The sequence below is a fragment of the Neopsephotus bourkii genome, unplaced genomic scaffold (assembly GCF_033783945.1).
Source record: "Neopsephotus bourkii isolate Nb327-2 ecotype Australia unplaced genomic scaffold, CSIRO-AGI_Nbou_v1 NB_838, whole genome shotgun sequence".
NCBI classification, from domain to species: Eukaryota; Metazoa; Chordata; class Aves; order Psittaciformes; family Psittacidae; genus Neopsephotus; species Neopsephotus bourkii.
Window position 1 is genome coordinate 836315 of NW_026901334.1, and position 23800 is coordinate 860114.

Here is a 23800-nt window from a genome sequence, read left to right on the forward strand (position 1 = left end):
CTGAGCTCTGCTGCCCATCCGTGGTACACGTGGAGGGCCTCTATCAAGTCTAGGAAAGGAGGTGCACTGCCAGCGTGAGGCACTGACATTTCTGGGCTTCTTCCCTCTTCTCAGGATGGAAAGGTCCCTCTGTCTCCATTAGACAGCACAATTCATGCAGAAAGAGACTGGAACAGACTGGCTCAAGCTGGGAAGTCCAGAGCAGCTGAGGGTGAAGTAATGAAGGATGGGAAAGGAAGGCTGGGCAGCCCCAGGTCCTGAGCAGAAGGCACGAGGCCAGCTAAGTGTACAGAAAGAAGGAAGCACCCAAGAGAGTGGAAACAGAGCCCCAGATCTGTGCGAGGCAGAGGGTAGGGAGAGCTGCTGTGTTTTCAGTCAGCTCCCTCCTTAACCTGTCAGTTAGTTCCTCCACACGTGGGGGGATACTGCAGCGCAGCAGTACTGTGCCTCTGCCTAATGAGCCCTGGCACTGCCCAACTGCTAAGCAAGCCCACAGCCACAGCTAAATGACACGTGCAGGCCCAGAGGCTCCTGAAGCTGGAGAAACCAGAGCATTAATTCCAGCAGCTCACGCGTCATTTACACTCAACTCCACTATTAGAGCTCTCATTTCCTTCTCCCTGCCTTGGCATTTCTTCTGGTTGAACAGGAGGAGAGAGGATGGAGTTAAGAGAGATCCTGGCCCGCTCTGGCAGCACAAGTCCAGGTTGGGAAGCTGCAGTGTGGCGAAGGAAGCGAGCAGGAGGGAGCTGGCAGGGAAGGATGGGGATCCTGACAAAGTGGGGAAACCACTCTGCCTGCTGCATCGACTGACATCTGACCACAGGGATGCAGGGCTGTCTCTGAAACAAACCACAGCATCATAGAATGGTCTGGGTTGGAAAGGATCTTAAGATCATCCAGTTCCAACCCCCTGCCATGGGCAAGGATGCCAAAGGATGGCTGGGGAGCAGTGCTGGGAGAGCCTCCCCTGGAAATGTTCAGAAAGACGTTAAAGAAAAAGGCAATGCCATTACCTTGATGTCTCAGTTTTATCACAAATGTTACTATTATCAGCTGAGCTCAAAAATACTACATTTGCACAACAAATATTATTTGGAAGAAAGGAGAGAAGAAAGTGAAGGGGGGGCTGAAGTGTTTTATTTTGCAATTGGTTTGGACAGTAAAGGAGAAAACTGGATGTATTACTGTATTTAAATTCATCCCCTAGCCCTGAATGATAAAATAAGAAATCTTTCCTCACAGAAGCTCTATTGACTGAACACTGCAAAGGAGGTAAGAATGTTACAGAGCCATTTGAAAGATTTCTTTTAAAATGGTTATTTCAAGTTGGGGGGAAATTGAGTTTTGGGTAATAGCTGCTGTGCTGGAGAAAACATCCCTCTGTGACTGATCACCTGCACTGCAAATCCTAATGGGGAGAGATGAGGGAGGGTGACAAGAGAGTGATGAGGGAGGGAGGCAGAGAGAAAGGCTCTGGGAGAGAAGAGTGCAAGGGGGAGAGAGCCTTGGGAAGAAGGAGATGAGAGAACCAGGGAGTCTGTGAGAAGAAACATGGACAAAGCCAGAGGGGGAAGAAGAAGGGGAGTGAAGGAAAAGGCCTCTGACAGCACACTGACACTGCAAGGCTGAGGACAGGAACCTGGATACTGACATCCAAACGTACCCTGCTGTAACATCTGCAAGAACTGATGTCCTGGAAAGCAACCTTGCCCTCCTGTGTACTGCTCTCCAGGCAGGAGAGGAAGGAGGGCAGAGAAAGGCTGAAATCCCACTCCCTTGTCTGAGCACAAGAACATAAAATGAGGTGAAGATGTGAGTTAGGGCAGGGAAAAGGCAAGGGCCGGGAGAGCAGAAGCGGCTCCAGCCCTGGGTGCTTCAGGCCAGGGCTCCTGTACCCTCAGCTGAGGGTCTGTGCTGCCTCCAGGGCCTGAGCAGAGGTTTCAGGTTAATTATGCAGTGCTGTCCAAAGGCCTCGATCCCTGCAGAGGAACAGAGTAGTGCTCTTCCTGAAACAAGGGGTGATGCCAGCTTGAGCAGCTGCTGCAGGCAGGCTGAAGATGACTGCCCCCAAACTAAGGAAGAAACAGCCAGGGATGGGAAGTCAGCAGACAAAGGGAAGAAATGAAAAGAGGAAAAGCAATTCTTCTGACAGCAGGAACAAAAGAAAAGAGCATGGGCAAAACAGGCAACCAGAGTCCAACAAAAGATGGGCTGGACAAGGGACAACTCCAGATCTAGGCACTGTAGCCTTCCTCCATCACAGGAAGGTGTTCCCATACTGCACAAGTGGGAATGCAGATGCCGAGAGGGCAGATGGAGTGTGTACCTCTCCTTTCTGCCTGCAGCTCAACTGTCTGGAGGAGCTGGGATACCCTGCTGCCCTTTGTCATTCCCCTGGTTCAGCCCTGCCACCCTGGCTTGGCACTACATCCTCTGTACTCAGGCTGGCAGATACTTTGCCCCAAAGAATAGGTCAAAGGGAGGAATGAAGCCGGGTGGCAGGTGGAGGCAGAGCCCAGGTCCCAGGAATGCTAGTGATGAAAGGGCAATACTGTCAGTCCTTTTCCCTCCACTAGTCCTGAACAAAGAGGGCATGTATATTTAGACAGGCTACGAGGAGAAGAGTGGGCAGTGTAAGGCACCACTGCCTGCCTGCTGCTTTCAGATCCCTGCAAGTCAGCACCATGACAGCAGACCTCTGGCTCTCCTGCTCCCCAGGGTACCTGTGTGTGCCAGCCATCAAAGCCTCAGTCTCTCCAGTGTCAGACCAGGCAGTCCCCTTACTTCTGCTGCACTGGAATTTATAGCACAAGAGATTACAACAATGAATTCATCCTCTGTTGTATTCTGGGTGTGTCTGGGCTTTCTGCAGCACCGCACAGAACACTGTCACTTAGTGAGGGCCACACGTGAGCAGTGACATTACTACAGACACTTCTGGCTTTGGGCAGCATGGCAGTTGTTGCAAGCCTGCCCCTCCTGAAGGGAGTGGGGTGAAAGGAGCTGGGTCTGGAGAAGGAGCCTCTTGGCTGTAGTAAGCTGCTGAGTCCCAGTGGTGCAGGAAGACTCTTACCTGCACCCTTCGTGGTGACCACTTTTGGTTTGCTGCGAGCACCATCTCCCTTCATGGTGTAGGCGGCAACAGTGATGGAATAGGAAGTCTCAGGCTGGAGCCCAGCAATGATCATTTCCTGTTTGTGAGATTCCAAAGGGAAATCAGTCAATACTCAGGTACAGACACACGAGTGGAGCTCTCCTCCCTGCAGGAGGCTCAGCCCTTTTCTAGCATGCAGGAGCGTTCACTGAATCTGAAACACAAGACACTGGGGTAGATGTGGCACTTGGCAGGAGGATGAGCCACGTTCCCTTAGCAAGAGGCACGCACACCCTGGCTGCAAACAGTCCCTCTGTCAACACAGCATGTCTGCAGGGCCCTACTTCGATGTGTTCTCTTCCAGATCTACCTCTCAGACATTCCCTATTCCAACACAAACTGCTTCAGCCATCAAAATGCTCTTCAAAGCGTTCCTCTGCACCAAGCAGTCTCAGAGGAGGTCTCAGTGGTTGCAGGGAGATTACAATTCTTTGCCACTTCCCCCCTTCCCTTCTCTCCTCAGAGATATTATTTTAATGCCTTCATAGTATTAAAGGGATTGCCTGAACACAAAGTGCAAGGGGACGTTTTCTGCTCTTGGCTAAACCCCAGCACCCTCCTTCCTCCATCCTGCATCAGCCTCACCACACCTCCCTCCCAAGAGCTTTTGTAAGACTGGCCTCAAGAGCAGCCCTTCCCCATCACATATTCAGCCCTTCCAAGGGCTGTGCTGTGAAAGGAATACCCGTGCTAAATCAAACAGGATGAGAGCCTATGCAGCAGGGTTTTCTCCAAGGCCCTGGAAAGGAGGGAGATGGGAATGTTGTGCACGTTTTATGGCCTTCCTTTCTCCTTACCCTCCCCACTGCCTCTTTGTGCTTCCAATATTAAATCTCAGGGCAGCACTTGGGAAGAATTTGCTGGTCCTGTATTGCCCCCAGAGCTGAGCAGGGAGCGGAACAGCAGAACAGGGGGCTTTTGCTCAACAAGGCTGGAAGCCATTAGCTGCAGGCAGGTCTGTGCTCTGGAAGTCAAGAAACCTGTTCCGCTTTCCCACTTGCACCAAGTTTTATTAAGGTTTCAGGCAGGAGGATTTGCCTTTCATGTGACTCAGTTTCTCCATCTGCACAAGAGAGGCCCCTCACATTTTGTCACAAGACACATGAACGCACTCAATCCAGTAGTGCATTATCTTGGGAACCTGCCACTCCAGGAGGGAAATGCTTCCTCCTCCTGCTTTGTAGCTGTAAGATCAGGGAAAACATTTAGCGTTTTAGCAGAAGTAATGCCAAATGCCAAAGAGCCAAGCTCATTTTAAGGGCTACTTAAAAGGTTAAAGTGTCAACCATGATTTAGTGCTTTGTGTCTAAGAATCTTGTCCCTTGAAGGGCACAAAGCGCTTGTTCCTGCCCTGACAGCTCAGGACTTGTGAGGCTTTGAACTCCCAGTGCTTTTCAGCCTATGTTTTTCAGACACAACACAGAAGTGCTTGCAGACCTGCCCATCTCTACGCATACGTTTGGGTAGTCCCAAATCCCATGTCCCATCTGCTTGCCCATGAATCACGGAGGAGAAGCAGCAGACTCATCTCTCCTTCAGAGCTGAGAGGAAAACCCTGCAGCATTGCTGCATGCTGACAGACTACACCATCACACGGGGCTGCAGAGCAAAGTGGGCAGGGTGGGGACAAGGCATGGGAACACCAACAACAGGCTTTAAAACAGGCACATTGGCACTGCAAACAAAAAAAATAAAGGGAAAAGGAAAATATCACATCACAACAGGAAATGGGAGAGGGAAGGGACAGAACCAGGATGGGAGGATTTGTACTTTTTTACTTACGTATTCTGCAGTGTCATCTGTTTCCCACTGGGCAGAGAACAAGAGAGGTTTTGCACATGAGAATACAAGAGGGGAAAGAAGGGAAAGACAGAGACACAGCATGAGGAAGGAGTCCCTGAGCAAGCAGCCACACAAGGTCAGATGTTACCAGGCCAGCATGAAGGAAGAAGTAGAGTGGGAGAAATTAGTAGATTCCACTGTGGCCTTTGCCTGTCCTAAAAGACTTCCTAGACACAGGGAGGATGCTTGTATTTAGTTCAGTGCTGGGACAGCAGCTCATACTCTTCCACAATAGCTATTGTCTGAGTCTGCAGAACTGCAGAAAGACAACATACACCTTGTCATCGATGCACTCATCTGCTCTGTCCAGCATCACTGGTGCTTGGGATGAGACAAGGTGGATGGAGCATCCCCCCCCCACCCCAACCCTTCCACAAGAGAAGAGGGGAGGAGAGCAGGAGGTGAGTCCTTACCTGGGCATCAGCCAGCATGATGTCCTTGATCTGGGGCAGCCCCCGGGCCTCTCCGTTCTCCATGCGCACGTAGTGGACCTGGTAGCCGCGGATCTGGCCGTGCTGGCGGCTCTGGACTGGGGAGCGCCAGAACACTTGGATCGCGGTGGAGTTGAGCACCTCCACCTCCACCTTGCGAGGCGGCGCGCTGGGCACTGCGAGCGAGGCAAGAAAGGGGCAGGAGTCACTTGGGGCTTGCAGCCTGGAGCTCGTCCCTTCACCTCTGCGGCAGCCTGAGCGCAGCGGGGGGCTCGAAGGAGACAGCCCTCATCCAACACCAGCCTTTAGTCAGTGCGATGGGGAAGCGGCTCTGAGGGATCTAATCCACGTGCATGGAATCCATGAGATCCATCCCACAGCCCATTCTCCTGCAGGCTCCTTTGTCCTCAGGTGGAAAACGCACCCAGCTCCAGATCACAACCTGAGGGCAAAGGCCATTTCTAACGAGCCAGGAAAGTTCTGCTCCTGCCTGTGGGATACGAGGGTGGAGAGGATGGGGAGAGGGGCTTGCCCTTGGCTCACAGGCAGGGCAGGTGGGTTGGGGCATAAACTCAGAACAGGAAACAAGAGATGTCCTGGATGGAATCTGGGCTGGTTTTTACAAATGTTACTATTATTAATAATAATAATTAATAATTATTATTAATAATAATAATACAGGTCAGGACAGCTTCATCTGCAAGAAAGCCACACTTTCTCTGATCAAGGTGTTCTATCCACTGGATGTGGGCAGATGCTCAAGGAAACAGGACCCACACTGGGGCAAACTTCCTGCCTTTTTTTACACTTCTTGTTTGGGATGGTGGAAATTGGGAATTTCCTTCTGCAATTTACTTGACAAATATTCCCTGAAGGCCCTGTGTCCCCTTCACAGTGAGGGTGTTTCATGAACACATCCCCATTTCCTCCTGGTTTTATTTTACTGGAGAAATACCAGGACAATTCAAGTCTCGTTGGTCCTGTTCGTGCTGAAGTCCCTGAGCTGGGCCACTGGAGTCTCAACTGCTTGTCACTGGAGTGCTTTGGGAACTTGAACAGAGATTCTGCCTTTTACCACTAACCAGAACTTGGACTTGAGGAGGAGCTGGGAACAAGGAATGCGTGGGAAGAACTCTTAATACGTTAAAATGCTTTCTGGCAGCAAACATCTCCTCTGATTTAATTTCCTTGCTGCCTCCTTGCTCACTAAGAGCATCTTTCCAGGACAAGTGGTGCAGTGACGGGTCAGAAGCTGGAGATTAAAGAACCCCCTGAAGCCAAAACCCTGAAGCAGGGAAGGACAACTCTAGGGACCCCAATTCTCAGGAGGGGAGTCGGCAGCAAAGGATGCTGCACATCTCGGAGCGGAGGCTTTGCTCTTGCACCACACAAGCCACGAGCAGGGCCTCGACGTGTCCTCCCTGGCGTGGGCAAAGCCCCTTCCAAGGACACGAATTCCCCAAGGGAGCTCAGGAGAAAACCAGAAGAAGGGCAATTACCATCTTCATCTGTCCGGACGATAACCGGCGAGCTCTCCGGGCCCGGCCCCACCTCCGTATGAGCCACGACAGTGATGCGATACTCTGTCCACTTCTCCAGGGACTCCAGTAGGATCTGACTGGTGGTTGGGGGGATATCATTCACCTCCTTAAGCTCCGTGTCCTCCGAGTCCAGCGCTCGATAGTAGACGCTGTATCCAGCCAGGACTCCGTTTTGGCTTTCGGCCGGAGGCGGCCGCCAACTTACCAGAATGGCGGTGGATCTGGTGCTGACACATTTTACATCTTGAGGGGGGGCAGACGGTTCTACGAGGGGGGAAAATTCAGGAAGGGGAAAGGGAAGAAGGAAAAGGGGGGGGGAGGGGAAAAAAAACAACAAACAAAAGATGGGAAAGATAAAAGAAAAAAAAAAAAGGAAAATGGTAACAAAAAAATCTAAAATAAAACGTACAAAAATTTGGTTTAGGAAGATAAAATTAAAAGAGAAGAGCTTTTTGTTGTTGTCTTTTGTTTTGGGGTTGCTGTTTAAACAAAAAGGTAAAAACCAAAAAGCCAACGGAAACCAAATGGGGCATCGAAACGGAAATGATACAAAGCAAAGGACTAAAGCAGCGCGTGGGCTAGCCAAGAGGGGTCCTGCTGCGCCTGCCAGGGTGGCTGCTGCGAAACCACGCACCCAGCTTCACCCCAGAGAGGCCTCTTCCTTTAGCTCCCTGTTCTACCGCAGTCTGGCACTGCCCTGGCTGGGCAAGCGCTTCCTCCCCAACTGCAGTCTCTAGGATCCTGGATTTCTTTGAAGGGATCTGTGGAAAGGAAGCAAGAAAAGGGAATCTTTTGCCAGGAGGCTTAAAATGAAGAGGCTGAACCTCCAGATGGGAGTCATTCGCTGTCCACAGACTGAAGGAGGGGAAACACACGGTGGCAATGGCCAGGATACTGCCAAGCAATGAGCCCACAACGTGTTTCCATAGGAGGGTTTTAGAGAAGAGACTTGCAAAGGAGCGAGGCAGGGGGTTGTGAAGGTGCTCGGGTACCCAGTGGGGTTTCCACAAGCAGCAGCAGGTCCAGCCCCCGCTATGCTCACTGCCTGAACCCCATCAGGGCGTTTCTGAGCATCCCAGGAGGACACCTTCGGAAGTGGGACCCGACAGGCTCCGTTTCTGCGGGTGGCAGCAGACAACTGTCTCAGGGCTGGTTTTGAGGCGATGGGGAAGGTGCAAAGCACAGCTTTCGAGCGCAGGGCTGCTCACTTCGGTGTTCCTGAGCTGCAGAAGGTAATTTTAGCACGCTCGGCTCAGTAGGAAGCAGGACGCCGACACCGGCTCCGTCAGACACTACGTGCTGGGGCACACACTGCCATGGCACGGCCCTGCCTTGAGGTGCTGCTAGGGAGAGCTGCAGGAACAGGGCTTTGCTGGTAGAGACACCACAGGTCTGAGACCCTGGCAAAGCCTGGGCTGAGTCTGACACTTCTGTACCCCAACCGGGGCACTTGAGGAGGTCTTGGAGCAGGCTCTTTCAATAATCACTAATTGCAACCCATCAGGTAAGCAGAGAGAGTGATGTATTGTTCAAGGCAAATCTGCAAATCCAATCTCACCCAATGCAGTCAAACTGCAATAAATCACTTTTAACTCTCTGCAGACACTGCCAGAAACTGGGGCGTCCTTATAAGCCCCTAAAGCATCACCTGCAAGCAGCACGGCAGTAGATAAATGCTGGCCACCATTTCTCACTGCTCTGTTGCTTGCTCATCAACAAAAAGCTCTTTTACTGAGGACTGATTTTCCCAAGTCTCTTAGTCCCATCCCTGAGTCACAAACAGATGTTTGGGCCCAGCTTGCTTTGAGGACTCAGCTAAATCAAGTCTCACATTGCCCAGTGTGCACTGGAGTGAGAGCCATGTGCTGTGCAGTCCTTCACTGCGGTGCTGAGCGCTCTGTCCAGTAGGACATTTTGGGTGTTAGCCTCCTAATTTCACGTTTTATTGCTGGGCTGAATGGCAGAATGGATCCCCTATCCTCAGAACTGGCCCTGCAGAGGGTGCTGAGCCCCAGCCCTGGCTAGCCACGCAAAGTAATACAGAATGTGTCAAACAAACAAAACCGAAAGGAACAAACTGGAAAATAAAACAGAAATCCAGCAATTTGAAACAAACAAAAGAAACCAAACATCAGAAAGGAAATCATAACACCAAAATAATGCTGGTACAAAAAGTGACTCCTTCCAGAACATTCCCAGACTTTACCTACCTTCCACGCATCAACTGCTAACTTATAAGACTTTCTTACGAGAGAACAAGAGCAACTGAGCTACGAGGCCAGACCAAGCTCCTGGTGGGTTTCTGCATGTGACTGGCTTTGCAAACGCCATCCTGCCCCACTGCTGGCTCCCCGGGGTGAGCAGAGCCTGAGCTACTGCAGCAAGGGCAGTTGTGGACCCCAATCTACTCTCCTTTGCTAAGGAGACCAGAGAGCAGGGTGGCAGAGTCCCAAGGATGGATCTCCTTCCCCCTCTCTCCATCTGCTGTGATTGCACCTCCAGACTGGAGGCACACTGCTCCTTCCCACACCCCTGCAGCAACTTAAATCTCTTTCAGGGTATGGAGGAAAAGACTCAGCCCTCTTCCAGCACCCACCAGGATGCTGTTTGCTTCTTGTTTAACCCCCTCGGAGGCTGGTAGCATTAAAAGCCACCTTTCCTGCTTAGCCAAAGCCACCACGGCTGAGAAACCCACTGCAGAGAGGGTCTGACCTGACCTACCCTTTCCATCCTGATACTCATTATGAAAGCCCCAGTGAGCAGAGCCGGAGCTCCCGCGGGCACTTGGGCTCTGGGTTTGCACTGGCCTGGTCACGCTCTCGCTTGCTCACTCACCCTCTAGGCTCCAGCACAGGGACCTACGGAGAGGCCCTGGAGCGAGGCCTCCTTTGGGGATGCTTTGCACCTTCTCTGGTCAAAAAGGCAGGGTGGGGGGGTGGGTGACGGGGGAGAAGGCCCAGATCCCCCCCGGCCCCTCTCCCCATCGCTCTGATCGGCTACAGCACCTGGATGAGAACAGCCACCAAGTGCTGGCCGGCCATCCTGGAGACCCATCTGGGGGAGTTCATGGCACTGTGAGGTTCCTTCACAATCCAGCCCAACCTGTGTGACCCTGGAGACGTGCACGTGCGTGGGGACAGCACTGAGATGGTGGGAGCAGTGGGCAGGAGGTGAAGCATCGCAGCCCAAACCAGAGGCTGTGAGCTCACCTCTGCACCAAGCCCCTTTGCTGGCGAGGGAGCCACAGCACAGGTGAGAGCCCCCCGGCCAGGAGATGAGCATCTTTGTCTGCTGGCCTCTGTTTTCAGCAGGCAGACAGCTCTTTGGGAACCCCCTCCCACCCTCCCATGGGCTCCAGGGCACAGGAGTGTGTGCAGATCCACGCACGTGGGGGTGAGCCTGCAGCCACAGGGTGGACTGTATTTGTGAATCCGCTTGAGACCAGCCAGTACTCACCTGAGCTGCATCTTTTACATGCTTTAAAGTTGACTGTCCAAGCCACAAGAATGACCCTTACTGACCTTGTACAATACAATGTTTTTTAACCCTTTAGGTACCATAGACTTTGTGTAAGTTTTGTTCACTTCATCTACTGTGAGGAAGGGGGAAGGGAAGGAGAGCAGAGCTAATGGGTGGGGGGAAACACCCTTTCTTAGGAAGGAACAGAGGGTAAGCAAGCCCTCGTTGCTCCTCTACGCCTGCACATGCAGCCTCACAGCACCCACCCTGCCACCCCTGTCTGGCGATGCATGCTTTGCACTCTGACATTTCCCAGTAGGAGAGTTGCCAAGGAGCCCTGGGAAGGTCATGGCTGGTCAGAGAGGGCAAGCCTGCTCCTTCCAGCCATGAGATTCAGTTCAGTTTGACAAGCTACGTCTCTGGTACTTGAAGAGTTAAAACCCAGCTACTTCAAGAAGAAAAAGATACTTTACCTTTAGTTTAATGGATTTTACTTGGGTTATGATGCTCAGGAGGAGCCACCCTGACAGAGGGAGGTGGGAGGGGGTGTGCAGAAAGGTGTGCGATGCAGGGAGGGCTGCGGCATGCAGGCACATGCAGCTCAGCTGGGAGGGGCAGAGCCTGGGCAGGCTGCAGGAGGACAGAGGAGGCTTTGCTGCTGCAGACAAGATGCCATCGTGGTGTGAAACCGCCCAGCAAGAGAGAGCGAGCAGGGAGCCGGTGTCGTCGGGCTGCGAGGGCATGCAGGCAGGCAAGCAGACAGCAGAAGAGAGGAGAAAGGAGAGCCAAGGAGCAGGCCAAGGAGGAGCTGAACAGAAAAGGAGCTGCAGAGGAAGACACAAAAGCCTGTCCCGAACCCGAAGGTCTGTGAGCCCGAAGGATGCCGCCCGGACCAGGGAGAATTGACTCGTTCCTCCAACAGCCAGCCAGGAAAAAGTGTTTCACTGTGTTCCAGGACACTGCCAGCTCCCAGCTCATGCTCTTGAGAGCCTTCAGGCACTGAAACTATCCCTATGAAAGCTGAGCCCAAAGAAACAAACCCGGCCTCAACCTGGGCATGCGCCAAGTTAGGAAAAGCCCCAAAGCCTTTTCCTTTCCCAGATCCTCTTCTCTTCACCCTTCAGGTCACTAAGCCCCCCTGCCATCAGCTGCCACCCCCTCTTCCAGCCTGTTTTTATCAAAGCAGAAAGCACAGATCCCAAACCCTCTTCTTCCGCCCATCTCCCGTGAATCTCAAGGAGGAAAACCTCTTGGAAAACAGAAGCAGAGCGTTTGACACTTCCTTTTTCAGGTCCTTTCAGTTCATTTTCCCCCACCCCACAGTGATGCTCCCTCTGAAAAGTAACACACTGGAATCAGAACCAGCAGATGTGCAGCAGAGTCAGGAAAGAGTTTTCTTTCAGTACACAGAGTAAGGAGAAAGGAAAGGAAAGGGGAGGGGGACATTTGAAGGGAAGAGGGAAATAAAATCTCTTAGAATGGAGTGGAGGCCTGAGAAAGCAGCAGTAAGGAATTGTGTCTATGCAGAAACAGGCTCCCCTTTCCTCCCACTGCTGGGGGGAGAGAGAGGAGAGAGACAGGGGAGAGGAGGACGTGACAGTTAAACCAGAAAGATGCTGCTCCCCCTTGTAAAGGACTCTGAGAGATGGGGGCAGGCGCCCGCTCTCCTCACACTGGTGACCAGAGCCATTTCTGAGTTAGTTCTGCTCCCGGCTACTCCAAACTGCAGCGGAGTGATTTAGTAGAGATGAGAGGAGACAGAAAACACAAAGAACAGCTGCCACAGCCACTCATGCAGTGAAAAAAACACCTCGTTTAAAAGCAAAGATCTGTGAAAAGCCCAGGTTGAAATATTGCCATCCAGGGTTATTGTCCCCGGGGCAACAGCGAAGGGAGACAATCCATTAAACTAAAACCAGCACGTTTTGGTTGCATACACTCCATCCTGGTGTCACTAGCAGCGCTCCCCTCCAAGCCTCCACATGACTCCTCTTCCCCGCTCTGCCAGAGCCCAAATGGGACCATTCCCAAGCCGTTCCTGCCTTGCTGCCTTCCTCCCTGCAGCTACAAAGTCACTCATGGAGAAGAGCATGAGGACCACTTTCCCAAAGGCTGCTAAAAACGTTGGACTTGTGATGAATCACCTTCCCTTCTCCTCTTCCTCCCCATTCCCCCCATCTCCCTGCTCCAGTGCTTGTGCCCCCCTTCCAGCCAGCTTGCTGCTGGTGGAGGGGCAGGCAAGCTGCTGCGTGATGCTGGATGATGTCCTCCCTGAGCATGCTCAGCACCACGGGCCAGCGCAGCCCATCAATGAGCTCCTCACTGCTCCCCACCCTTCCACGTGGATGGTGCTACCTGGCCTCCCATCACCCCCAGAACGCAGGCACCAGCTCCGCTCCTCCTTCACACCTCAGCTCTCTGGGTCAGCAAAGGGAGAAGGTCCCCAAGGCTCCTGGAGGTGTGAACCGCCGCCGCAGCGCGCACGTCCGCCCCACAGCTCCGTACCCCTGTGCCCACCATCAATGGCTCCCTGACTGTCTTCCCCTCAGAGAAGGGTGGGAAAAGGAGAGACACCTACTAGACTGCAAGGTGCGCTCTCTGACCTCCGGGGTGAAGGCCCCCAGGCCCAGAGCCGAGCGGGCGGCCAGGCGGAAGACATACTCAGTGTTGGGCTTCAGGCCTTCCACAGTGAAGGAGGTCGCTGGCTCGAAGTTCTTCTGCACCTGGGATGGGCGAGGGGGGAAGAGAGAAATAAAACCAAACAAAAAGGGAGCAGAGGCAAACCCTGACCCGAGGCACCGGCCCTGCTGGGGAGCACAGGACCAGGATGCTCTGTGGGCCCCCCCCCCGCTCTGCGCTGCTCCCCTCCACACTCACCTCCCTGCCGTGCTCTGCTTCCCTATAGAGGAGCTCGTACTTCACTATGATCTCCTGGCGGGGAGGGCTCCACGACAACACGATGCTCGTTTCTGTCTTGGCTTCTGCTCGGAAGTTCATCGGCTGCCCGGGAACTGACACAGCCGAGGAGATGATGGGCAGAGGAGGCAAGACCGGAGAAACCACATTAACTAAGGAGACGATTCCTACCCTGTGCTCTTCAAAGCCTGTGTGTGAGGAGCATGCCAGCAAAATGCCCCATGGCAGGGGGGCATGCCCTTCCTTTAAAGCAGTGGAGGGTTAAGTCCCACTGCAGGACTCGAGCTTATCCAGAGCTGCTGGAGATGGAAGAGTCCTACTGGATCACATGCCTCTATCCTGGCAGTGCAGAATACTGCTTTTCCCATTAATCCCAGTATTAAAAGGTTCTGGAGGTGGGAAGCCCATTGAGGACATGGGGTTTTCTCAGCAGAACCCCACACCATCAGCAGAAATCCCAAAAGCACGCTGGGTGACAGCCTATGACAAAACATCTTTTCTTCTCAGCTCAACACATGTGCTGTGACAACTCAGGCTCTGTTTTGCTCCCCATTGTGAGAAAGGCATAAAGGGGTTCCCAGCTCATCTCTGAGAAGGTAGTTTATGGGCAGAAGAAACTTTAGGAAGACACAAGCTTCATCACTGCCTGGGCAGTGCTTTTAGGTCTATTAAAGCCATTTAGAAACTGGAAGCCATAAGAGGCATCTCTGAAACATGGCACAGCAGGAACGGATTCTCTTGGCAGAACTGCTTCCCCCACCCACGTAACCAACCACCAGGTCAGAAACCATGCACCAGGCTCTCTGGATCCAGCTACTGGACTCAGCCAGGAGGTTACTGGTTTAGCAAAACAGAATCAGTAACGAAAGAAGAGCTCTAGTGCCACAGCCAGCCAATGCTATAGACAACACTGCTCCCCCCGCAGCCCAGTGCGTCCCAGATGGTGACCCGGGTGCTCACCTCCTTGCTGTGTCTTAACCTGGATGGGGTCGGAGAGAGGCCCATCTCCCACGGAGGTGAAGGCCAGCACCCGCACCGTGTACGTTTCATCCTCAAGCAGGCTGCCCACCGTGGTCAGGAGGCTGTCGTCCACGTTGTGCTTCTGCCAGTTGCTGACGGGTTGATCAGGCTCCATGGTGTAATACACACGATAGCCCCGGATCTGCCCATTGGGCTCCACCGGTTCTTCCCACTGGATGATCATGGTGGTGCTGCTCAGCATCCGGCCCTGCACGTTACGGGGGGCACTGGCAGGAGCTTGTTCACCAGTGCGAGTGACCACGGACTCGCTGGGAGGCCCCTGCCCGATGCTGTTGACTGCAGAGACCCAGATCTCGTACTCAGAGTTGGGGCTGAGCCCCCCAATACTGTAGCGCGTGGTGGTGATGTCTTCTTTGATCTGATACGGTCCATCCTGGCTTTTAGACTTGTACTCAATGACATAGTAGGACACAGGGTCTGGGTTTCCAGAGTCCCAGGTGATGGTGATACTTGTTGCTGTTGTCTCTGTCACCATGGGCGTCCCAGGAGCCTTGGGGAGTGCTGAGAATCAGGAAGAACAGACATTTAAATAAAGCCCACAGAAGATGAAATGGTGCCTAATTGGGCTGGTTATGGCTGTAGGAGCCAGAGGCACAGCACCAATCCCAGCGCGGCAGCTCAGTAAAGTGCTGCTGAAATATTATGAACCTAGTTATCCACTCTATTATCCTCCTTAAACTGCTCCATCAAAAGGGAAGTGTTCAGCTAAACATCTGGAATCATTAGCACCGGCTTCAGCCGCGCATCCGCCAGCTCACGCGGCACTAAGGAAAGGCAGTTATCCCGGAGCTCCTCCGAGCACGGAACCGGATCCTCCGACAGGCGCGGGCTCTGCCGATGCCCCAGGCTGAGTGTGCGGGCAGCGGGAGGGTGAGGATGAGCTCTCCAGAACCGAAGTACCTGGAGTGCTGCCTCTCGAGCCACAAGCATGTGTTAACACTCATCCTCCCTGCCCCTCATCCACATCATCCCCTTTGGCTTTGTTTAAGGAAGTTAAGGCCAGGTTGGACACAGGGGCTTGGAGCAAGCTGCTCCAGTGGAAGGGGTCCCTGCCCTGGCAGGGGTTGGAGCTGGAGGAGCTTTAAGGTCCCTTCCAACCCAAAGCACTCCATGGTTCTATGACTGAGCTCGCTGGAGATCGCACGCACGATGTCAGACACTCAGCAGAAAGCTTTACGTGTTTTACGACATGTTTTAGACCCTTTCCAACCTCATCTTCTCTAGACCTGAGCACCTCTAAAGCTCTAATTTCTCCTTTCATCCTCTGCATGGGAAAGACTGCGGATGCTTACATGCAGGACCAGAAGAGAATAGGAATAAAATGACAAAAGGCAGAAGGTACCAGCAGGGCCAGATTCCTCATCTGAGGAGACAGAATAGAAGCAGAAGCAATGTATCTTACGCAGCAGCTTCCTGAATTGATATGGTAAGACAGGGAAAAAGCAGAAGGAAGAAAATACTCAGGAAAATAAAGAGCACCTCAGTCCAGCCCCAGGCATCCTCCTGCTAGCACATGAGCCCACTCCCTGTGCAAAAGCTCAGGAAGCGTCACGTCAAGATTCTCTTGTCCCTACTCATTTCTATTGTCCGACCTTCCTCAGTCTGATGCACTGACACAACAGGACTGGGTTTCTTCATCCCTCCCCTTCTCCAAAGTATTTCTCCTCCTCTCCCTCCCCCCCCCCCCATCCTTTCCCACCCCCTCTTCTCCCCAGATCCCTCGTGGGCAATGCCATCACTCAGAGCAGACACCAGCTCATACAAAGAGCTCTCCACTCACCCAACCACAGGGGCATCCCGCTTGGGTTTTAATACTCCCCTGCTGAGGACAGAATAGATTGAAGATTGCACCCGTGCTCCTCTTGGGAATTGCTAGCTGGAAGCTGGGGTTATTCCCCCTCTTGCTGAGGCAACAGCGGCCACTAAGACGCTGGAACTAGGCTCTACTGCAAGGGTACACGTGCCAGAGATCCTCAGAGCCTTGGCTGGATCTCTGACCTTGGAACAGGATGGCATGCAGGCTTCAAGGCACCCAAGGCTCCTTGCAAACTGCCCAGCAAGCCTCACAGCCCAGGACAGAAACAAGCATGCAGGGGTCTGGATCCTGCTTTCCTTCATAACAAACAGCCCAGCGGTCCTAAAGCGAGGCCAGATCTCAAGCCACCAGCTTCCCCTTCACTGGGGGTTCCTTTGTGCGCGGGATCCCCAAAGACACATGCACAGATCCCAGCACATGGCACTTGTGGTGCCCAAGTCTGCCTTCCTGCTCATGCTCACACACCTACGCATGTACATACAGGCTGCTAACAACACGGGCTTACACACATGCAGTCAGGCATCCACATGCCCACACAGCCACGTTGCCCCTTCTCCCATGCACGACCACCTTTTGACATGCTTAACTGCAGCCCCAGGCTCCTCACACGCACATCAGAAGGCACAGGCAGAAACAGGTACCGCAGTCAGCCAGGGGCAGTGCCACGCATGCACCGGGAAGGCTGACAGGCACGACTGAGCTCACCTCCTCATGCCCACATGCACGAACACAACACGTGCCCACGTTTGCTCCGGTACCGCCGTGCACCCCACGTGTGCTCTGCGCATCCCCACACGCGTGCACAGCTCCCATGCGAGCAGGGAACCCACGCACTCGCTCACACAGGCGTGCTCACACTCCCTTACATTTCACCGTGATCTGAGCAACGGCTTCTATGACTCCCAGACTGGACATGGCCACACACGTGTAGTTGGCTGAGTCCTTGACATCCGTGAGCTCCAGCACATTACGGCCCACGGGCATGTCATCTTCAGGCGTGAGGTCCTCGGCTCCCTGCATCCACTTGACGTAGGGCATGGGCGAACCCACGGCCACGCAGGTGATGTTGACGTTGCCCCCGGGCATGATTTCGTGGCTGACGGGTAAGATGGAGAAGCGAGGGGCCACCCGGCGAACTGCGGACGAGACGCACAGAGGTAACACAAAAACAAAAGGGACAAAGCAAAGCAAAATGAAAAGCAAAAGGAAAGGAAAAGAAAAGGAAAACAACAAAAAAAAAAAGATAAAGGAAAAGGAAAAGAAAAGAAGGGAGAAAAAAGAAAAAAGAGCAAAAGAGAATTTAAATATAGATGGGGTTTGTCATCGTTTCTTTTCTTCCTTCATTCAAAACCAAAACGAAAAGAACAAATAAATGAAAAAAACAAAAAACCAAAAGCCAACAAAATGAAACTTCAAATAAATTCTTACTTCACAAACAATATATAGAATAGAGACATAAAAGCGATATTTCATAGCAACAGGGTTCCATTGATCAAGATTAGACCCATCACAGCACAGATAAATACACAAAAATTTATTAGCAATTTCTCATCTTTACTGGCACGAGCTGGCTTGGCGAGCGGTGGGAATGTCCTCGAGAGCGCTGGGGCCCCCAGCTCCCCGCTCCACACCCCAGGAACCCTGCTCCTCCCTTCTCCAGTGCAGTCTGACTCCCACATCACCTTCTCCCGCATCAAAACGGCTCCACCACCACGGCCTGGAGTGGTCCAGGTGCCTCCCCTCCCAGCGGCTGCTCTGCCTGAGGGATGCTGCAGAGGCAGGGTGGTGGCGAGGAGAAGGTTGGGATGGAGATGGAAACTTCTCAAGGGTTTTGTTTGTTTTTTGCCTTGTTGGACTCAGAGAATTCAACAAAGAGAGAATTTTCACATCCCCGAATGCCAGAGGGGCACCACTTGGAAAGCAAAGAGGTAAAAACGTTTGAAAGGGAGGAGAGGGAGTCCCCGGAGCGGGATAGAATTTAGTTGGTGTCTGCGTGTGAGAACCGCCCAGGGGGAGCAGCCCCCCCCTGGAGCGAGAGGAGTTGGAAAAGATGAGAAACTCTAATGAAATTTTTGTGGTTTTCGGGTATAGAAACCCTAACGAAGCCTCTTTAAGATCTGACACGGTTCCATCGATAGATGCAGCTCTCAGAGTCACAAACATCATGCAAAATAGGTAAAAAAGAGAGAGAGAAAAAGAGAGAAAGAGAAAGAGAGAGGAAAATGCAGAGAAATATCATTTCTGGGCGGCTAGCAAATGCCCACATGGATACTGAATAGAAAGTGAGCGACAGAGAAAGGAAGGAAGACCAGGAGAAGGAGAACAAGGAGGGGAAGGGAGAAAGAAGAGAGAGAGAAAGAGAGGGAGGGGAGGGGGAAACCCACTTTAATGCTGCATACTTTTTCTAGCTGATGTGACCCAATGTGGTGGCTCACATTGTCACATCTCAGCCCTGGCGGAATAATAAATAGAATAGAATTAATAAGAAAAACAAGGTAATGAAACTTTAACGTTGAGAAAACAGTGACATGTTCTGTGCATCTCCTTAGCAGAGAGGTGGATGCAGCTTCCAGACCTTACACAGTAAGAACATGGACGCAAAGGGGAGGCTGCGGTTTCCGTGGCTCCATTTTCTGAACTAACTGGGCTGGCTGAGGTTGGGGGCTCTTCCTTAGGGATGAAAGCAGGGGAATGAGCAAAAGAGGCCCTAGGGAGGGAGCTGAGGGCAAGGACCCATCCTGCAAGCAAAGACGAAAGGATACAGACCCCGAGAAGATGCAGGCACAGCAGCAGGGAGCGGGAGTCCTCCAGCTTCAGAGAGCCATGCAGGGAGCTCCCCACAGGCAGGGGGGGCAAGGGGGCAGTGGGCGCACTGGGGGACTGAGGTATCTGTACCTGCTGTCCTATTCCCAGGTAACCTCTCTAAAACATCAGTGGCAACTGCATCCATGCAAAAGCAATGCAAAGGACACCAGAGCTTAGCTTGCCGTTGCTCTTCCCAAGTCCTAGTGCCTTCAGATGTCCCCTGGAAGCGACGTCTTGGGTTTTTCTAGTGTTTCTCTTCCAGCCCACTTCCCTGGCTGCTATTCCACATTATGGATCTTTGCAGCTGGGAAGGGCACTGCCAGGAGAAGTAGTGGCCGTTTTCCATTTAGTGGGGCTTTGTTGAACGAAAGCCAGCTACAGCCCCTGTCTCCTCCTGCAAGCTGACACGGAGATGTCTTCACAGAAGGTGCGCTCCTCCATCAGGCCATTGGATCCTTTTCTGCACGGTTGCCAGTACCCAGGAACCAGTACTGAGAGGCAAGGAAGAGAAGACTTCCAGATTGGTGGCATTAGGAGCTCAGAGATGCCAAAGGAGAATTCCTGCATGCAGGGATTTGCCAAGAGAACGGACAGCATGCCCTCACCTCCAGTGTGGCTGGGGAACAGACTGGAATGGGGAAGGAGGGACTGCGAACTCACCTGGATGCTAACACTAGAAGATGACTTTCTGCTCAAAGGTACAAGGAGAGCGCCAGGGCATTTGCACCACCTCAGACACTAGCACTGGCTCAAGAGACCAGGCAATACGATCCTTTCTCCCCCCTGTTATGCTGCAAGGGAAGACTTCTAGCCCTGGACATGAGGGGCAGGGCCCTACTGGCTACTCCATCCTTCTGTCCACTGCCTGCTTCAGGAGGTACCACACTTCAGAAAATGGAGCCATGCGAAGACCACGCCGGTCACAATCTGAGACAAGATGGAGAGAACTTGGAAGGGAACAAGTGGGGTCAACATGCAGACAGATCTGGGGAGGGGGGGATGACTCTTCTGAGGAGGGGCTGGTATATGTCACCTTCTGGACAGGGGAGGCAAGGTGGGAGAGGTGAGGAGAAATGGGGAGACATACGCCGGACAGGATCCGGCCAGCAAACAGCATCAACAGCAAACAACGGCAGGTGGGATGCAGACACTGAGTTGTCATGGAAACGCAACAAGACAATTAATTCAAACCGAGGCTAATTACAGAGAAATCAAAACCGAACTGAAAGAGAAAGGAAACCAAAGAGAAAAATAAGAAGAAAAAGGAAGAACGAACCAGAATTTAAGAACTGAAAAGCATCATTTGATGTATGGTGGAGTGCTGAGAATCGGAGTCTGAAGGGAACAGAGCGCTGCTGCCTGCCTGCTTCTGGGCAGGGATGGAAGAGATCCACTCACACAACACAAGCTTGGGGCTGGGGCTGTGCAGAGCATGGTCACAGCACTGCCAGGCAGCTCTGCCCACCCTCCCTGCAGCAGCCCGGGTTTTAACAGCATTTAGCACACTTAACTAAGGGGAAGCAAGATCCGGATGCCACCAGCCCAAGCTGATGTGCATTCTGTGAAAAGGAAGGGTTCAGATTAGGGTTAGTGCTAACCAAGACCCAAAGAGGTCGCAGCACTTCTGCTGTGCATCCTGGTTTAAAAAAAGCTACACACTTGTATGTGCACAAATATACAAACATCCACGCACTGGTCTCAGGATGTGAAATAACTCCACCATTAAATGCTGGAGAGCTCCGAGAGTCCCTGGATACATCCCTGCTATGGCTCAGGGCTGTGGCAACTGAATTGAGTTTAACAGGCAGTACTTGGAGGGCTCATCTCTGGGTAGCAGGAGCCATCCTGCTGCTGGTTGTTTTAATTGCCCTACCGCTCTGATTTGGCTGTTGACGTGAGATTTGTCCAGCTGAGACTTTCTGGGTCAGCATTTAGGTCAGGGCCGAGGAGGAGCTGCAGTGGTGGGAAGAAAGGGCAGCTAGAGCTTGAGTCAAGGGCAATTTCAGCTCTGGGTCCAGCTGGGTTTCACACAGAGCAGCTGAAAGACTGAGATTTTACATGGAAAAAAACATGGTGAAGAGATCCCTTCCACTGCGCTACCCATCACTTCCAAAGGACTGGAAAGAAAGGAACAACTGCCCTCTTGGGAAAGGAGAAGTTGGGATGAGACACTCAGGGCTCGACTATAGACACTCAGATAAGAGTTTTCACCGATTTCTGGTCCCAAGAAGCACCTTCCCTGAGTTTCAGGGATGTTTGATTGCCATGGCAGCTTTGTCAGACCTGTTTTACGAAGCCAACCTTGCATGCATACACGTATGTGCATGCTCCATGTGCATGTGCAACATCTCCCGACAGACACACACAAGCAGGCACACACAGACACACAGTTCCAATGGCCAAAAAACTCCCAGGAGCTTTTTTCAAACAAGGATACAGCTTGTTATTGGTAGAACCAGGTTTTAGAACTGGAGCTGGACATTGGTGACACAAGGCAAGTTAATTCAATGCAGAGAAGCCATTTTTGGAGGCAAAGATTTAAGTGCAGTTAGTTATGTGTCTGGTTCAATATAATCTGCTAGGTTAAGTATTTCACCCAGGCAAATCTGCACCCCAGATTGTGCTTAACATCAATGCCATTAGAAATGGAACAGTTCCACAACTTCAGAGCACTGTAAAGCCAATTGGTTTTGCTGCTGCTCACGGGTGCAGGGAGGTTTCACCCAGTTTGTGTTCTGTGAGTGGCTTTTTTGGTGCATTCTTCTTTCCAAGGAGAAGGTAGCAATCAACACCGCTGAGGTTCCCCACCACCACCACTCAGTTAAAACCAGAGCTGGGGTCCACAAGGTGAGAGACGTTTTGGAAAGGGACAGATTTACAGACCTGATCGGAAGAGACACTGGGAGATCCAGGGTTGACTTTTGCAACACCAGAATCCATCCTTACAATGTGTTCCCAGGAAGCTGCTAGTGAGAGAAACCTGAGGACCAGCCAAGCAGTTTGTGCTGAGGAAACCCCACCAGTTCCACTTTTTATGCCCCTTCCAGATTAGCTCAAGGAGAGAAACGGAGGAGGAGCGAGGTGGGGAAGGGAGAACGTACTGGACAAGAACCCGTCACTTCAAACCCCGATTCACATTAAACCAACTCAAAGAGAAACATAGTCTGTAATCTTCAAGAAGAAATTAATCGGAAAAGGAAACCAAAGAAAGTGAAGTGACTGGTTGAAAGCACCAAACAAAACCAAATGGAATTAAACATTTTGACACTCAGCAAGCTGCTGCTCCAAATGAGGTGAGAAGGCGGACATTATTGGCCATTTTGGGGAGACAGGAGTCATTCCGTCTTGCTCCAAAATGAGGAGGGGGTAGGGGAAAGGGTGCCAAAATAATGTGCAGCCTCTACATTATTAGTGAAGCTTAGATTACACCTGTCCTCCCCTCCCAAAAGGTGGTCCCTGCCCCTGTGCTGTCCATGCAGCCGCCTCTGCCTCTCCCTCTCCCATTCCAATTGCAAGTTCATTCCGCTGGGGCGAGACGCTGTTCGGGTTTGGATTTCCGACCTCCGTCCCTCCAGAGGACGAGACAGTTCCCTCCTCAGGCCCATCTCCTTCCTAATTTCCTTCACAAGTAAATAGGGAGATAAATAAAGCATGAGACCAAGGCTTGCATTTGGTCTGGAGGAAATCCATTACCTTCCCAATCATTGTTACTTTCCCAGTTAAAGCACATCAGTTGAGTGACCGGCTGGCTGAACATCTCTGGTCTTTTGCAATTCTTTTGTTTTTCTGCTGCTTTTTATAGGATTGAACAGAAAATAATCTGATCCCAATTGGATGTTTGTTTTCCCAGCAGCTCTGTAACACTGAACACACACTTCACTGGGTTAGCTCTGCTATTTGAATTTGACAAGGTGTAATCTAATTTTTTCCCCTAAAACAAAGAGAACAGCGATGCAAAAGGTGTAAGAGACACAGGCAGGCAGAGATTTCAAGATCAGTACAGCACAGTGTTCCTGCAAAGTGCTCTCTACAGAGAGAGATTCATATATATACATATATATATGTACAGTTTTGATTTGGTTTTGGGGGGTGGCTTTTTGTATCCATTCCCATTCCCTGATACCCTTGAGAAATCCTTCTGCAGAAACACAGCAAAGTTGCTTGTTTTGCTTTGATTGAACTAGAATTTCAGAGCTGAGGACACCCCAAACATGGACAGGGGGGCTCCCCCACCCATGGAAGTGCTAACATCACATTCAAAAGCCATCATAGACCTCTCCCTCCCTAAAGTCCAGTGCCTGGCAAATGGCACTACAGGGGCAGCTCTACAAAGCAGCAGTGGTTCTGCCTCCCTCTTTTTCCATTAAAGAGTTTAGCAAGGCTAGGCTAAAAAGGTATTAAAATGGTACATTTAAAAACACCAGTGAGGGTTTTGACCTTGTTAAGTCTATCGTGCAAGGGAAACTATCTCCTTCTGACCTCAAAATGGCACTGGAAGCGAAAAGCTGAGCACCCATCCACTTGCCTACTGGCGGAAGGACCGAGCACCAGCAGCTCTGGTTTGATGCTCCAATGAAACATGAGCCAAACCTAACCCAGGAGCAGGCTACAGGCTAAATTATTTGTGGAATTAGTCACATTTTAATACATTTTGATCTTGATTTTCAGAGGTCCTAGGCACACTATTTGTACATTTCCTATGGTCTTTATTTTAATGGGTTTCAAACGGGTTTTGTTATTCTGTGTTTAGCCCTGGCCTGTTTTTATCTTTGCCTCTCTCAATGAGTCGAGG

General features: G+C 51.8%; 1 protein-coding gene across 1 annotated transcript in view; it reads right to left on the bottom strand.

The window, feature by feature from the left end:
- The window catches only part of PTPRS (protein tyrosine phosphatase receptor type S), a 135548-nt gene that overhangs the window by 27099 nt on the left and 84649 nt on the right, over positions 1-23800 (bottom strand). The window contains exons 8-15 of the mRNA XM_061355854.1: positions 17070-17339; positions 14307-14888; positions 13308-13441; positions 13009-13153; positions 6930-7235; positions 5413-5606; positions 4940-4966; positions 3077-3194 (exon numbers count right to left, since the gene is read on the bottom strand). Coding sequence (XP_061211838.1) covers positions 3077-3194; positions 4940-4966; positions 5413-5606; positions 6930-7235; positions 13009-13153; positions 13308-13441; positions 14307-14888; positions 17070-17339 — 1776 coding nt within the window. The remainder of the gene's footprint in view (positions 1-3076; positions 3195-4939; positions 4967-5412; positions 5607-6929; positions 7236-13008; positions 13154-13307; positions 13442-14306; positions 14889-17069; positions 17340-23800) is intronic.